General features: G+C 42.2%; 1 protein-coding gene across 2 annotated transcripts in view; it reads left to right on the top strand.

The window, feature by feature from the left end:
* The window catches only part of suclg2 (succinate-CoA ligase GDP-forming subunit beta), a 395,797-nt gene that overhangs the window by 106,381 nt on the left and 272,960 nt on the right, over positions 1-16,456 (top strand). For both annotated transcript variants that reach the window (XM_034167173.1, XM_034167172.1), the window contains exon 2: positions 16,202-16,340. In XM_034167173.1, the coding sequence (XP_034023064.1) occupies positions 16,202-16,340 (139 nt within the window). The remainder of the gene's footprint in view (positions 1-16,201; positions 16,341-16,456) is intronic.

The raw sequence follows: 16,456 nt of genomic DNA, 5'->3' as shown, positions 1-16,456 counted from the left end.
GTTTCTGTTGCATTTCTGAAATTGTTTCTCCTCATCAGTCACGTTTTGTGCTTAAACACTGCATTAAGCTCAAGATTGAACAAATAAATACCTTTGGAAAATAACAGCTGTTAAAGTTGAGTTCTCACCTGCTTTTTGTGATCTGTGCGTCTGAACATTGTTTTTTTTTGTGGCCCAGTTCATTCATATATTCTCATTTTTTAAAGATATTTGACCATCATCTCATGATCTCATAAATTCAGCATACGACGCTCACATGGTGTGAACAGGACGGTAACGGCAGAATCACACCTTTAGAGAAAGTTCAGAGAGAAGTAAAGGCAGCTTCATGTTTCCGGTTTGTTAACGTTCACTCGGGTTTACAATCCTCTCTCTGCTCCGTGCTCGCTGCGCGCTGAACGTGTCGCGCCTGCATTCAGGAATCTCCCTGACCCACCCCCTCCCTCGCAGTCTGCAGCCTGTTAACTCCGTGCGCGCGCACACACAGGCACTGACACACACACCGACAGCTCCGCATTTTAGAAGGCTTTTGAAGAAGACGGCACTGTTTTAATCGGCCGTCAGCCTCCTTGTTATTGTCCCGCCTTAAGACGAGAGCGAGGCTGCAGCACGTTTGACATCAGATTCTGAGTCGTTTTATGCTTTGTGGATAAAATAAATAATTCACGGTAATCGCGAATATGAAAAATACCTACGGCACCCCTGACGATCGATCACGGCACCGCGGCACCCCGGTTGAGAATCACTGATCTAGAGTGCTTTTGTTTGTAGAAGTGCCCTGTGAATGCTTGATTGTAGTATCTAGAGCCTGTGACAAATCATACACATTTGTTTATGTCTTTTCACCATTGCGCATAATATATTTCATTCGTGTGTGTGCGTGTGTGTGTTTGCATTCAGATTGGAGAAGAAGAACTCGAGCAGTAGTTTGTTAAAAGAGCTTGGTAGGTTGTCTCAAGAGTTCTGCTGATGATAATAACTGTAGAGAGACTGTCTCAGGAGACTGCAGACCAGCTGCTTGCCTTCCAGCCTTGTTGCTATACTGCCATCCGCCACATACGGTTGTCTACTTCTAGAAATACTTTTTTTTCTTTCATATGGTCAAGAACCTAGCAGTTTCACGAATAAACTACCTTAGACCACTAAATAAGGCTGTAAGTGAACGATCCCATAACTATGGGCAAGATACAACTGAAGGGGATTGTAACTAGTATTTGTTGGCAGTGCTTTGCAAATTTATCTCCTCAAATTTGAATGTTTATCCATTTATTTATTTATTTTTTTCACTATCTATACAGACCAGATCATGTTGGCCACTGTCAAGTTTTGTAGTCAGGTAGCCTTTTCTTATGGCCCAGTCACACAGCACTTAACGAAGAGCTACGAAGCCCTAATGAAACAAGAAATCTGGACATTCGTTGACTTTTGTTGGATTCGTTTAACCTTCACGCAGCTTCTTTTTCTGCAGGATTTTTAAGCTGTTGAAAAATTTGAATGAAGGGAAACCTCAATTCATCCATGTTTCGTTTTGCTGTCGTTCTTGATGTTTTTTGTTTGTTTAATTTTTGTAACATTATTGTTTAGTTTGACTTCGTTCGAGCAGCTGAATCTTTTCACACAGTGCAGAAGCCAGTTTGTGAGCTCTGAAACTGCTGCTGCATTCATGTGCCGTTGGAAATTACAGGGCAAACTTTTTTTGTCTGTGTGGGGGTCAGCTTCAGTGAGCTCAGACACGTTATATAGGCCAGAATTAATCCTTTGTGTGGATACAGTTAATTATTTTGCCACAAGCAACTGCTGAATTTGAAACAACAAAAAAGTTTTGTAATTTCCGACGGTACTTAAACACAGCATCAGCAGCAGCAGCAGCTGCTGCATGCACTCATTATTTTTTTTTATTAAATATAACAGTATGAGTGTAGGAACAGGTGGATAATTCAAAAGATTATATAAATAGCTGTTCTGAAAGGCAGAATTCACGTTGTGGATCACCTGCAGCTCGTGGAATAACCGCACATGGGGAGTCAATGCGCGGCGTTCACACGGACTGATCACTTTACTGCTCTGATATATTCACTCATCTTTACACTTATACTTATTCCCCCTTTTGACAGTTTACTGTTATAGATCAATACATATGGCTTAGTAACGTAATACAGTGATACAGCAGTGACCATGGCACACCAGGGTTTTTTTTTTAATTGGACCAGACAGAGCACACAGCGTGTTGTCAGAGAATGAGGATTGTGATGATGAAGGAGATGATCCCTCTTTTGTTCTGGAGGAGGAACCAGAGCAGGTGGGTTCACCGACGTGCGCACAGATCTCCACAGCTTCTGTTTGCAGTTTCTCCAGGACTCAGGTGCTATGAGCTCTATCCCATTGCCGAGTCCTGGAACTCAGTGATGCAGACACACACTGCTTCAGCTGTGGCTCCAGGCCCGTTTCATTTAAAGCGTTGAGATTGTTAGCTTTGGTTTTGTTAAGTTTCTCTTTCGTCCCTTGTGTGCTCTTGCTTTGCAGGCTATTCGGTGATAAAGCTCTTTCGTCCACCTTTTCTCAACAAATTGTGACTTTTTTTACTTTTTCCCTTTGTTCAGGAATTGTCATGTGCCGTGTGACTGGGCCATTAATCTCCAGATGACACTAATTCAAAGCTTCAAAGCTGTGCCCAGGCCAGATGGGATATAAAATACCCCCAGCCTACTGTATGTCTAACCTGGAGCCTTCTCTATGTTGGGCAGTCCAGAAGATGCCATTTGGAGGTGTCTCTCTGTATCCTGATAACATGTCCATGGATTCTTTCTCATATTGTACCTAACTATGAGTCTGGTCACCTGTGGGGAAAACCTACCTTTTGTCCAGTTGTATCAGTATCGCATAATTTTAGCCACTGTTTGTTCTTCATGACTATAAGTGAAGCATGGTCGTGGTGATGGATTTGTAGCTTAAGTATTTTTTTCTTCCCACTCAGCTAAGTCTTGGCCATGGTTGTCCAAAGCATGTTACTGCAAACCCCACCCTATTCTGCCTTTCAGGTGATGCCTAGTGGTTAGGCGTTGGGCTTGAGACCAGAAGATCCTCAGTTCAAATCCCAGCCTGACTGGAAAATCACTAAGGGCCCTTGGGCAAGGTCTTTAATCCCCTATTGCTCCCGGTGTGCAGTGAGCGCCTTGTATGGCAGCACCTTAACATTGGGGTGAATGTGAGGCATTATTTGTAAAGCACTTTGAGCATTTGATGCAGATGGAAAAGTGCTATATAAATGCAGTTCATTCACCTTTTTACCAAATGTACTTAATTCTTTCACTAAAACATCACATCTAGGCTTGTATCTCAGATGTACCTTCTGGCAAATTGTAGCTGAACTTTCAGGTCTTCTTTTTAAGGGCAACATGGACTTTCAACTCCCTCCACAAATTTTCTATGGGGTTGAGGTCTGGAGACTGGCTTGGCCACTCCAGGACCTTGAAATGCTTTTTATGGAGCCACTCCTTCATTGCCCAAGCGGTGTGTTTGGGATCATTGTCATGTTGGCAGACCCAGCCATGTTGCATCTTCAATGCTCTCACTGATGGAAGGAGGTTTTGGCTTAAAATCTCATGATACATGGCCCCGTTCATTCTTCCCTTAACACAGATCAGTCGTCCTGTCCCGTTTGCAGAAAAACAGCCCCAAAGCATGATGTTTGCACCCCCATGCTTCACAGTAGATATGGTGTTCTTGGAATGCAACTCAGCATTCTTCTTCCTCCAAACATGACTAGTTGAGTTTTTACTAAAAAAGTTCTATTTTGGTTTCATCTGACCACATGATATTCTCCCAATCCTCTTCTGGATCATCCATATGCTCTCTGGCATACTTCAGACGGGCCTGGACACGTACCGGCTTAAGCAGGGGGACATGCCTGGCACTGCAGGATTTGAGTCCCTCTGTGCGTAACATGTAGCCTTTGTTACTTTGGTCCCAGCTCTCTGCAGGTCATTCATCAGGTCCCTCCGTGTAGTTCTGGGATTTTTGTTCACCGTTCTCATGATCATTTTGACCCAACAGGATGAGATCTTGCGTGGAGCCCCTGATCGAGGGAGATTATCATTGGTCTTGTATGTCTTCCTTTTTCTTTCAATTGCTCCCACAGTTGATTTATTCATTGATTTATTCACACCAACCTGCTTAACTATTGTAGATTTACTCTTCCCAGCCTGGTGCACATCTACAATTGTCTTCCCGGTGTCCTTCGACAGCTCTTTGGTCTTGGCCATGGTTGAGTTTGGAGTCTGACTGTTTGAGGCCGTGGACAGGTGTCTTTTATACAGATAACGAGTTCCAACAGGTGCCATTAATACAGGTAACAGGTGTAGGACAGAAAAGCTTATTAAAGAAGAAGTTACAGGTCTGTGACAGCCAGAAATGTTGCTTGTTTGTGGGTGACCAAATACTTATTTTCCACCACAATTTACAAATAAATTCTTTAAAAATCCTACAGTGTGATTTTCTGGATTTTTTTTTTTTCTCATTTTGTCTCTCATAATTGAAGTGTACCTATGATGAAAATTACAGACCACTCTCATCTTTCTAAGTAGGAGAACTTGCACAATCAGGGACTGACTAAATACTTTCTTACCCCACTGTAACTGGGGATACCAGATATCCTCATATAAAATCAACAACAGTAATAATAATAATATTAACCCTCTGGGGCCGATGCCGTCGCATACAATGGCTGGGACCAAGCTTTACTAAATTATAAATAACTTTTTAATGATATGAGATAGAAACTTACTTTTTTTGCTGAAAAGTTAACTCCGCAGACTTTCGATCCACAGTCGGCCATCTTTGTACTCCTCATAGAAGCTGTGTGATGACGTGCACAATGTGAGTGTCCAATCGGAATTGGTTCACCATCACATTGGTTTTCTAAAATCCAATCGTAGGGCAGAATTACGTCACGTGATAAACCAAAGATTGTTTTCAGGAGTGATATCTTACTAGTTGGCCCATTTGAATAGCCCCCTAACTCCTCCAATGCGCCCTGCGCCATTACGCATAGCGAAAGTGAAAGCAGACGGAGAGCCTCGCATGACAATCTCACGTGCTCAAATAAAGAGTGTGTAATTATCAGGATTGCTCCACTAGTTTGCATTTGAATGGATTACTCTGTGGCTCTCTCCCTCTGGTGTAAAGCACTGTTTACTATATCAGTGGGGTGAGGGAGAGGGCCGCTCCTCAGACTGGGGCATAAACGCATAGACCATTTTGTATATATTGTTCAAAATGTGCATTTGTGTTTATTGTTTGAACTTTTTTGTTGTACAGTCTTTCACACAAGACCTCAAATTACCTTCATAAAGTGTCAAAACATTTGTTTATTATAGTTTGCTGTGTGTTTTGAATAAATGTGTGTGGAAAATTATTTTCTGCTTTACTTTTTCCTTTGTTATCTGTGATTGTAAACCTTTATTACACTTATAAAACACAACAAAAGCATATACGAGGTCTATTAGAAAAGTATCCGACCTTATTTTTTTCAAAAACCATATGGATTTGAATCACGTGTGATTACATCAGACATGCTTGAACCCTCGTGGGCATGCGAGAGTTTTTTCACGCCTGTCGGTTACGTCATTCGCCTGTGGGCAGTCTTTGAGTGAGGAGTCGTCCACCCGCTCGTCGATTTTTTTTCATTGTTTAGGAATGGCTCAGAGACTGTTGCTTTGTTTGATAAAAATTTTTTCAAAACTGTAAGGCACAACTGAGTGGACACCATTCAATAAATTCAGCTGGTTTTCGGTAAAAATTTTAACGGCTGATGAGAGATTTTGGTCTGGTAGTGTCGCTTTAAGGACGGTCCATGGCGCCTGACGGCGATCTGCGCTTCGAGGCGGCAGCGTCTCGCCCTTTCAAGTTGAAAACTTCCACATTTCAGGCTCTGTTGACGCAGTAAGTCAGAGAACAGAGAACTTTCAGAAGAAGTCGGCATGAGGAGTTTATTCGGACATTCCATTGTTAACGGTCATTTTGTAATGAAAGAACGTGCGGGCAGAGTCGCATGTCGGGCTGGACCCGACCGCGGGGGGTCGCGGCAGGAAAAACACCTCCGTTGGAAATCTTAACGGGCAAGTTGGAACATGCCCAAGCTGTTAAACAATTTCTCAGTTACTCACTTGTTGAAAGCCATTAAAAGCCGCCTGAATTCTACAAATGGTTTTCAACACGGAGGTGTTTTTCCTGTCGCGGCGCACACAGATTTGCCGAGTCGTCACGGAAACGACTCGGCGAATTTGCGCGTACGTCTTTAATTAAAAAAATGTCCTTAAACAGTGGAATGTCCGCATAAATTCCTCATGCTGGCCTCTTCTGAATCTTCTCTGTTCTCTCACGATGTCCTGGGTGAATTAAGCCTTAAATTAGGATGTTTTCAGCTCGAAACAGGCCGACGACAGCGCCTGGAAGCGCTGCAGGACGTCCCGCTCCGTGGGAAGTCCTTACACTGACAGAAACACCCCATAATCTCTCATCAGCCGTTAAACTTTTCACAGAAAACCAGCTTAATTTCTCGAATAGTGTCCACTCGGATATTCCTCACAGGTCCAGAAAAATTTTTGATAAAGCAACGCGCGCCGTCTCGAGCAGCGTGTGAAACAAAGGAATTCAGCCGAGAGGGCGGGACCACATCTCACTCAAGGCCTGCCCACAGGGAAATGACGTCACCGACACGCGTGAAAAAACTCACGCATGCGCATGAGGGTTCAAGCATGATTGGTGTAATCGCATGTCATTCAAATCCATATAGTTAAAAAAAAAAATAAAAGGGTCAGTTTATTATCTAAGAGACCTCGTATATTATGAAAGAACAGGTTGCCCTGAAAAAAGACATAAAATTTGATTGTGGGATGCAGGGAGAGCTGTTAACAGCAAAAATAAAACATTTATGCCAGGCGAGTGAACTGTCCAAAAAATGCCCTCGGACCCCAGAGGGTTAATATTAAAGCAAACAGAGCTCTGGTATCGGAATAATATCGGTATTGGCAGATAAACAAATAGTTGCAAATACTTAAATTAATTTTATTTGCTGAAGATACAAATATTTTGAGTTCTGGTGAAAACTTTCTGAAACTTTTAGACACCATTACTTCACAATTTGGTAAAATAAAAATGTGGTTTGACGTGAATAAGTGTCATTAAATTTGACCAAAAATTCAGCTTAATAATTAGGCACAGATCCAGGATGTCAACATAGAAAGAGTACATGAAACTAAATTCCTTGGAGTGATGGCAGATGACAAAATTAGCTGGAAACCACATATTAAGCACATCTATGCTCACTTATCTAATATTGCAGTTATGGCAAAGGCAAAGCAATTTCTGGATAACAAATCTCCATATTCTGTATTGTTCACTGATTTTTACTTTATCTAACTTACTGTTCAGATCTCTGGAGTAACACTTATAAGAGTTCTCTATACATTCAGTCTTTATACTGCAAAAAAGAGCCATTCGAATTGTTCATAATGTTGGGTTTATTCATTGTTTTTAACATCTAAAATACTAAAACTCAATGGCATTGATTGAATTGCCAACAGCACTATTTACCAAGCTGCCATCAGACACATTAGCACTGTGACACAAAGTGTAAAGCCCTGGTCACACCTAATAAAGAGCCATCAGAAAATTCCAGCAATTATTCGAATAATGTTCCACGTATGAATCTAACAAGTACCTGCTATGAAGAAGCCTCTATGTGCCTCTAAGTTCCTCACATGTGCCAGGTATCAGGCTCTAATGAGCCCCGTCCAGCCTTGAATGGTTCGTGTCGCCGCGTATGATCCACGTCAAGCCACATATGATCCATGTAGCGCCATGTAATGCGACATTGGTGCATGTTTAGGCATGGGTTTGGTCCAAACCTCCAGCCCTCCCACACTTGCCTCTTTAAAGTGTGGGTTTTCAGTTCACAGCATCCATTCAAGATGTGGTCATGTTTTTTTTAAACGCAGTCCAAAAAAAGTCTCTCCTGCTCAGTCTGGCTGCTGTGCGCATCAGTGCATCAGGGTGCAGTTCACCTGAGTTCCAGAGTCCTTAAATGCAGCAGTTCTGCGTGTGCACCCAGTGCAAGGTTGAAAAAATGATGGAGGAAAAAGAACTACTGTGGAGAGGTTTCTCTGTTACCAAAAACAGAAAAAAGGCACCACAATGAGGTGGCCGCTTTGATTAGACAGTGGTCCCTCGCTATAACGCGGATCACCTTTCGCGGCCTCGCAGTTTCGCAGATTTTTTTAGTCCAATTTTGCATGCTTTTTTTTTTTTTTTTTAACAGCGCATTGTGTTCTGCGTCTTCATCAAGTGGGCCGGTCACGGCACGGCGAAGGCAGAGCACGCGCATTGTGTTCTGCGTGTCTGTTTATAAGAATCTTCTCGCCCAGAAGAAAAAAGCGCCAACAACTACCCATAACTGTGTTCTTCACTCGGAAAAAGACACCTGCACCGAGGTGTCACTCAGTGGATAAAGATGCTAGCGGAGCGGCACCAGGACGAAGAGGCGCGATCAGAGGAACTGTGAAATACTGGTCAGTCACTATTAATTATTTCTTATGTGTCCAACCTTGTAGGTTGATCGTTAAAATTAAATTCATTAGTTCTAAAAGCCATCATAATTATTTATAGGAAAACGTTCTATTTTTATTTCTCAAACAAATGTTTGGGCCTGAAAACAGGTTGGTCTTATTTTTCTACTAAGGTTTGAACTTTGAGAGTGTTTACACACGAGAGAAAAGTGAGAAAATGTTAATGCCTGTTTGAGAAAAGTGTATAAAGTGTGTAGTGAGGGGTTTTACAGCCTTAAAACGTCTATAATAATCATAAAAAATAACGCTGACTACTTTGTGGATTTCTCTTATCGCGGGTTATTTTTAGAATGCAACTCCTGAGATAAACGAGGGACCACTGTATACACCCGCACCTGTGTGGGTCACAACCCCCCCCCACCACCACCAAAAAAAAAAACCCCGGAGCACAACACAAGATCCACAAACACAAAACCCATCCATAGCCATACCACCTAGAACCAAACCACTGGTACCTCAACAGTCGCATCTGCACTCTTTATTTCTTCCACGGCTTTACAGTCATTTTGACACTGGTGATCCAACTTTTCACTTTGTGTTCGTTTGTTACTGTCTGCAAAATCGCTCTTTTGCGTGCTTGCATTCTGCGTAAAATACTCATCTAGAGTGATTTGCGTCAGTGCACACACAGCGCAGCTCATCTGATCCATTACAACAAAATGTTAAATGCATTTATATAGCGCTTTTCCATCTGCATCAAATGTTCAAAGTGCTTTTTTTGCCTCACATTCACCCCAATGTAAAGGTGCTGCCATACAAGGCGCCCACTACACACCGGGAGCAACTAAGGGATTAAAGACCTTGCCCTTACCTTAGTGATTTTCCAGTCAGGCTCAGATTTGAACCGAGGATCTTCTGGTCTCAAGCCCAATGCCTTAACCACTAGACCATCACTCGTATACATCATACACAAACTGCCCCATGCTGTTTTTGCAACATTTGGAACTTCTTGAAATTAGCGCCACACTCAGAGATGAGCCTCATTAGCCAAAATATTCTGCCTCTCAGAGCCGCTATTCTCCCATGATTGTTGAATAACTGGACTCGTACCCAAAAAACATGCTACCTGGCTCATTATTCGGTGGGACCAGGGCTTAAATGTAAACATTGCTTTTCCGTTAAATGTTTATGGATTAATTACATTTCTTGTCAAATTGTTCCGGATGCAGAGAAAAGCACACATATAACTTCAGCTGAAATAAAGGACACTCTTTAAAAAAAAAAAGAAAAGTGGTGTGGCTATTTCAAGATGCACAATAAGGATACACTTAAAACAAAAATGGGCTGCGTGGTAGAGCCTCCAGAAGAAAGCAATTACGACACAAATACCACAAAGTATCCCACTTACAATACGTGAAACAGCACAGAACAAAGTCAATTGGACACAGTGTGGTCCCAGTAAATCACAGTAATTCCAGATGTCCATAAAGAGGAGCTGCTGTAAAATACTTTTTGTGCAGCTTACAAAATTCAAATTTTGAAAATAACATGCAACTTCTGTGGTTAGATTTCAGTTTGGGTTCCATTGTATTCTCAAATTGCACAGCAAGTATATTTTTAGGTTTTGAAATGCTGTGCTTTCAGCCGTCCTCCCTTTTCACCCTGTCATTGTACTATGTAAGAAGGAAGGGGTAAATGTTCGGAGCAGCTTCTCTGTCTTTTGTTCCTAGTTAACACCAGAGTGAAATATTGCAAAAACATTTATGGGTTTAGTGCAGTTGAGAGAAGGGCTTCAGAGAGTCATGCTCATTACTCCAATCACACCTCCAGATGTGTGAGCACACACCATCTAACCAGCAGAAGTTCAGTCATGATAAAAACTGTGACTTGTTCCAGGCAATAAGCACAATAAAGTGTTCACTGGATTGTGCGATCAAATCAGACGGCACCCATTTGAAATGGAAGCTTCTCTTGAGTTTCTTACGCAGAGAGGTAATCAGTGCTTCCTTGTAATGGGCTCCTGGGGAAATTTCTGAAGCATCCAGTTTTTGTATGAATGTTCTGAGTTCTGTTTTGAACATATTGCCATGAAATCAAGCATGGCCTCTGTCAGTGCCAGGAGCTGAGATAGATGCAGACTACATGATCAAAAACAGAGATGAGTCCGCCTCCAGGAAAGAATTCAGTCGCCTCGCAGCATCTTGTGCTCATAGCAACCGGGTCCTCAACTCAAAGAAAACAAAAGAGATTTGTGCCCAGACCTGAATCTGATTGAACATCACTGGAGAGACCTGAAAATGGCTGTACACCGACACTCCCCATCCAACCTGATGGAGCTTGAGAGGTGCTGCAAAGAGGAATGGGCAAAACTGCCCAAAGATAGGTGCACCAAGCTTGTGGCATCATATTCAAGAAGACTTGAGGCTGTAATTGCTACCAAAGGTGCATCAACAAAGTACTGAGGTGTGAATAATGTACATGTGATTTCTTTTTTTAAAATTATTTTTAATACATTGAAAAAAAAAGTTTTTTATGTTGTCGTTATGGGGTGTTATGTGTAGAATTTTTATGAAAAAAATTAATGTACTCCATTTTGGAGTAAGGCTGTAACATAAATTATGGAAAAGTGAAGCACTGTGAATACTTTCCGACTGCACTGTATCATGGAGGATGCCTCTCACCCCACACAAAAAACTGTCCTCCTTGCCCTCTGGGACGGACTTTGGGAGGCTCTGGATCAAGTTCAAGTTGACCTGAACAGAAGTGCTTCTTAAAGCTTTGTCAGTCAGAATCTTAAGGGGGAAAAAATTTGCAGATCACTGTGATGTTGTGCGTGTTTTCTCTTATGTCTCTGAGCATGCGCTCTATGTCTTGCCCTGTGTGATCTTGCTGTATGCTGTCCTTCTGTGTGCCCACTTTCTGCACACCCTCTCTCTTTCTCACTCTCACTCTCTTGTGTCTGTGTGCTGTTTCCCGCTCTGGCACTGTATTACACACAGTTAACCAGTTTGTTTCATTGGCGCAAATTCAAGCCTGACTGGTCATGCAGACGTTTTTCTTTGTGTTTCAGACAGTTGTCCATATGCACTTTATTTGAGAGGACAAAGGAGGAGAAATATTAATTGGTGTCATTAAACAGTTCCTTGCTTATTTCCTATCCAGCAAATGGAGGAGAAGAGATTTGTTCCTTGTTAAAATTTCTGAAAAATAATAAACTCATTGCATTGACGGTCTGTCTTCAGAACCTGCCTCACAACACCGCCACCCTGGGATCAAGTCCACTATTTTGGCTTTCTGGCGTTGAGTGAATCTGCATACTCCTATTTTCTCCCACCATCAAAACATGAACATTAGCGTCTTTCTCCTTGTAAATCTGGAGAGGGACATCTGGTGTCAAACTTGTGCCAGATCAATATGCGGATCATAAAATTGGAATTTCAGACCAGAGATGGAGATGGATGATCAGCTGTGACAACCAGAACAGATGGGAGCAGCCAAGGAATAACATGAACAAATCATTAAAAATTACAAATTACAAAATGACATTGCTGAACTCATCTGCCATCATCCTCATAAACAACAGGGTGACTTTAAGGATGGCAGTATGTTGTTTCTTCACATGATCAAGCGTGGCTGATGAAATATACTTTAGACATAGATGTTCTCCCTCGTCATCACGAGAATGCACTTGTTCTGTGTGGTAGCACACTTTGCTCACACCAAACGGTTCTTGCATCATTAGACCTTATCACAGTTAGGGTTATAACATTGTGTGCATGCATCAGCTTGGAGGTACCCAAATGTACAACATGCCACCCAGGCAGTTTCAGCATTAGTAGAACAACAGAGCCCCTCCAAGCAGTACTGTATTCATGTCAGGAGATGTGTCTTGACTTTGTTGTTGATTCACACATATGTCTGGAGAAATTCCATGTGTCAGATCACTACAGGGATTCAACATCCGTTTTTGTATATTTGCCTTTTTTTTTAAATAGACAAAAATTTGAACTAGGTGATGCTCTGTCTGATGCACAAGAACATGTACTGTTTCATAGAGGAAAATGTACCGAGTGAAAGGACAAATGCATTTCTGTGTTGTAACTTTTCTGCAACCCACATCAACTGGCGGCATAATCCAATAGAAATGTTCTGCCAATGCATATGCTAATCAGATAACAATGCGCTTGCACCTGTGATGATGTTAATACTGTGAAACAACAAAAATGTCACTGAAAAACGAGGGGTGGGGGCTATGAATTATTTGTGGCCAATCATCAAGCATCATTGCAATATTGTTCCCCGAAAAATTACTTTGGCAAAGCCCAGTGTTGATGCCAGTCAAGACTGTGGCGGCTGCCTTACACTTTTCTATGTTGGGAAAAGCCCTTTCTTCATATTACTTGCTGTGGTTGGTTTACAGGTGTTGAAACAAGCCCACTGTTGAGGTTTCTGTCATATTTTGCACACAGCCATCTTTTGAACAACAGTCTTTTTGAACGCAATCCACCTCTACTAGTGAGATTCATCCATATCTAGCAACTAAATCTGAGGTAGATTGAGAGGTTGAAGGTGTCTACTTATTGTCTTTGTTGTCCCTTGTTTTATTTGGATTTTTTTTTATCTCAGTCATGCAAGGCACTAACCTGTGTTGCAGTGATGCTGCTAGCGAAAGATGTGACTGCGGAGCTCTGCTCTGCAATGTTGACTGGTCCAGCTGATGATTTACAGTCCAAAGGCTGGACGGATTCATGCGGACGGATTCGTGCGTCACGACGCAGCCAAACAACACCTCCGTGTTGGAAACCAGTCGTAAGATTCAGACGGCTTTCAGTGGCTTTTCAATCGAGTGAGTATCCGAGAAATTGTTTAACAGCTGGGCATGTTCCAACTTGTCCTGTGAGACTTCCAACATGGAGGTGGTGTTTGTCCCGCTTCATGAGCAGCTGCGTCGCAACGCGCGAATCCGTCTGCACGTCTTTCATTACAAAATCTCCTTTAACAGTGGAATGTGTCGATAAAGTGCTGATCCCAACCTCTTCTGAAACTTCTCTGCTAGTCACACGACGTCCTGCATCAACAGAGCCTTAAATTTGGAAGTGATTTTCTCGTTCCAGCCTGTCGATGGCCGCTCGGGGCACAGTGCGCCCTCCGCCGCTGTGGGCCATTTTTAATCCAGTTTTAATGGTCCTTAATCCACGTGATACCGATAGAATCTTCACCGAAAGCCATCTGAATCTTCCAAATGGTTTCCATCTGGCTGTCTGGCAGAGTTTCTGAAAATATTTTCATGGAACAAAGCGGCAGTCGCTCTGCCATTCCTAAACAATAAAAATCCGACGAGGGAGGTGGACCAGTGCTCACTCAAAGCCTGCCCACAGGCGAATGACGCAACCGACAGGCGTGAAAAAACTCACGCATGCGCATGAAGGTTCAAGCTTGTCTGATGCAAGCGCACATGATTCAAATCCGTATAGTTTTCGAAAAAAATAAAAAGGTCGGATACTTTTCTAACAGACCTCGTATAATCACACACATCTAGTTATGGATGTGAAATTGTATTGGAAAATTAGATATTGAATAATATACAAATAATGAATGTTTGAGTTCAATGGTATGAATATTTCATGAGGTGAAAGCTGAACATACCTTTCAATGAGGCAAAGCTGAGTTGAATGGTATGTTTCAGCTTTCCTGGAATGAAATTTTTGTTCCATTGAAAGAATGTAAAAACATTCATTATTTGTTTTATATAATGGCTAAAATAGATCTTTGTCATTTGATATTATATTAATTTCTGAACAACAGAAAAGAGACTTAAAGGGACTTACACTTTGGTGTGCATCACTGGCGCCTTGATATCAGTCCAACATGAACTTTAAATAGAAGTCCAAAAATAATTCTGATGCCGTAAACCATGATGCTGTGCACTGATTTTGTGTGCTTCCTCACTCGAGCGAAAAATCACGTCAGAAATTTGGCCACCCTAACTTCATCCACTTAACAGCTCTCCTTCAGATGGCTTATGGCGTGGATTTGTGTGTGTGTGTGTGTGTGTGTGTGTGTTAGAACAATTAGCACTGTCAATTAGCTTGTTCAAATTGTTATCCGTCAGCAAAACTAAAGGTCCACTGACACGAGCATGCCTTTGCTTATCGCAATAGCATGACCTGTGTCGTGCTGGAAAGTAAACTCATCTTTAACTGGTGCAGACAGGATGTGAGAGGGGCGCCGGTGTGTGCTATTGCGCACAGAGAATTTTGAAATGTTCAAAAAATCTTTCACGCACAAGTGTCGTGCTATGTGGCGCGATCTAATCTCCAACACAACGTGCAGCTCGTCAAGTGGAGTAAAGAAGAAGTGAACAGAGCGAGTGGTGACGTCAGCGGATCACATCAGAGCGCAGCTCGTCTGAAGGATTATAACAAGAAGTTAAATCTGTTATAAACATACTTTAACAGCTGCACACAAGAAGGAAAGAACACACAACTGTTTTATTAATCCATGACAATGTAAACATGACAAATAATTACCTTTTTGATGGCTCAAAATGCTTTCTGCAGGTAGTTAGGTGCGCACGTACAGCTCCTGCTGCAACCTCCTCTGTGATTCAGGAAGTGATTGGAGCCATTTTCAACAGCCAATTTGCAGAAAAAAAGATGAATCCGCCACATAATAATTATATATGCATCATCCAGCGCAGAGCATGTAGCAGCCGGTAGAACAAAGAACAGCGTCCAGCTGTAAACACGATCATCACGACGATGTTCGTGCTGTAGCGTGAGTCACAGGCATGCTCATGTCAGTGCACCTAAACTCTGTCATGGTGAGCTAAATGCTGCCCCCACTAGTGTGTGCGTGTTGTGGGGTTTGTGCAGTGGTGCAAAAGGTATGGAACCAAGTTGCATGGTAAATGCAACGCAACACAAATGGGATGAATAATCCATGTCACGTGACACACAAAGCACCAATTAAATGACAAGGATCCACTCAGCCATAATGTTGTTGCATATCGCCAGCCTCAGCAGATGTGTTATAATATAACAGCCAAGGTTAGTAAAACGTAACTGAGCTAAACACTGCTTCTGTTTATTGTCACATTTGTTTAAATGTAACTACATGCCAGGATATGAAATAAACATTCAAATCCATCACTCATATGGTGAAGCATAATTTTCCTTGAAATAATTTTGCCATAGTCTTAATGGCCTTTCTCGCCGTATTGACTCCCTGAAGCTCTTTCCTGTGGATAAACATAAGGCAGACATCCATACATGCGGTGGTGTATATGGTTAGAGAGTGAATCTAACTCTTTCCGTCACATTAAAAAGCCCATTTCTTTTTAATAGTAACAACAGCTGGTGGGTTGTGTCTGTTGATGGAGCAAACAGCTCCAGTGCAGTCCTCCAGCTTAGGCCTAGCTGGCTGTTTCATTACAGGCGAATGAGAGCGAAATGGGAAGAATGAAGATGGAAGTAGAGTAAATGGGAAACCTCCTTAGTAGAGTGCACAAGCTTGGATAGACTTTGCATTGGAGTTTAAAATACCGTGAAGGAACACATGAGGTGTGAACTTTCTAGCATTCTCTTAGCTGTCACACATCTGTTACTGAATGTTCTTCTGCTCTTACACTCTTCCAGTGTACATTAAATCCAAAGAGATGGCTGAATCTGCAAGAATACCAGAGCAAGAAGCTGATGCAAGAGAGTGGTGTCACTGTCCAGCGCTTCTATGTCGCAGACACAGCGTCTGAAGCCTTGGAGGCTGCAAAGAGACTGAGTGAGTACAGTGGACACCAGCCTACGTATGAATACACGGCAATGCTCCGCACGTGTGCACTCATTGGAGCAGTAAGCATACGTATTTCTGTTTAAACAGTTATGACCCTGTTTTCA

Source organism: Thalassophryne amazonica, chromosome 3, assembly GCF_902500255.1.
Source record: "Thalassophryne amazonica chromosome 3, fThaAma1.1, whole genome shotgun sequence".
NCBI lineage: Eukaryota > Metazoa > Chordata > Actinopteri > Batrachoidiformes > Batrachoididae > Thalassophryne > Thalassophryne amazonica.
This window is presented reverse-complemented; position numbering and strand designations above follow the sequence as displayed.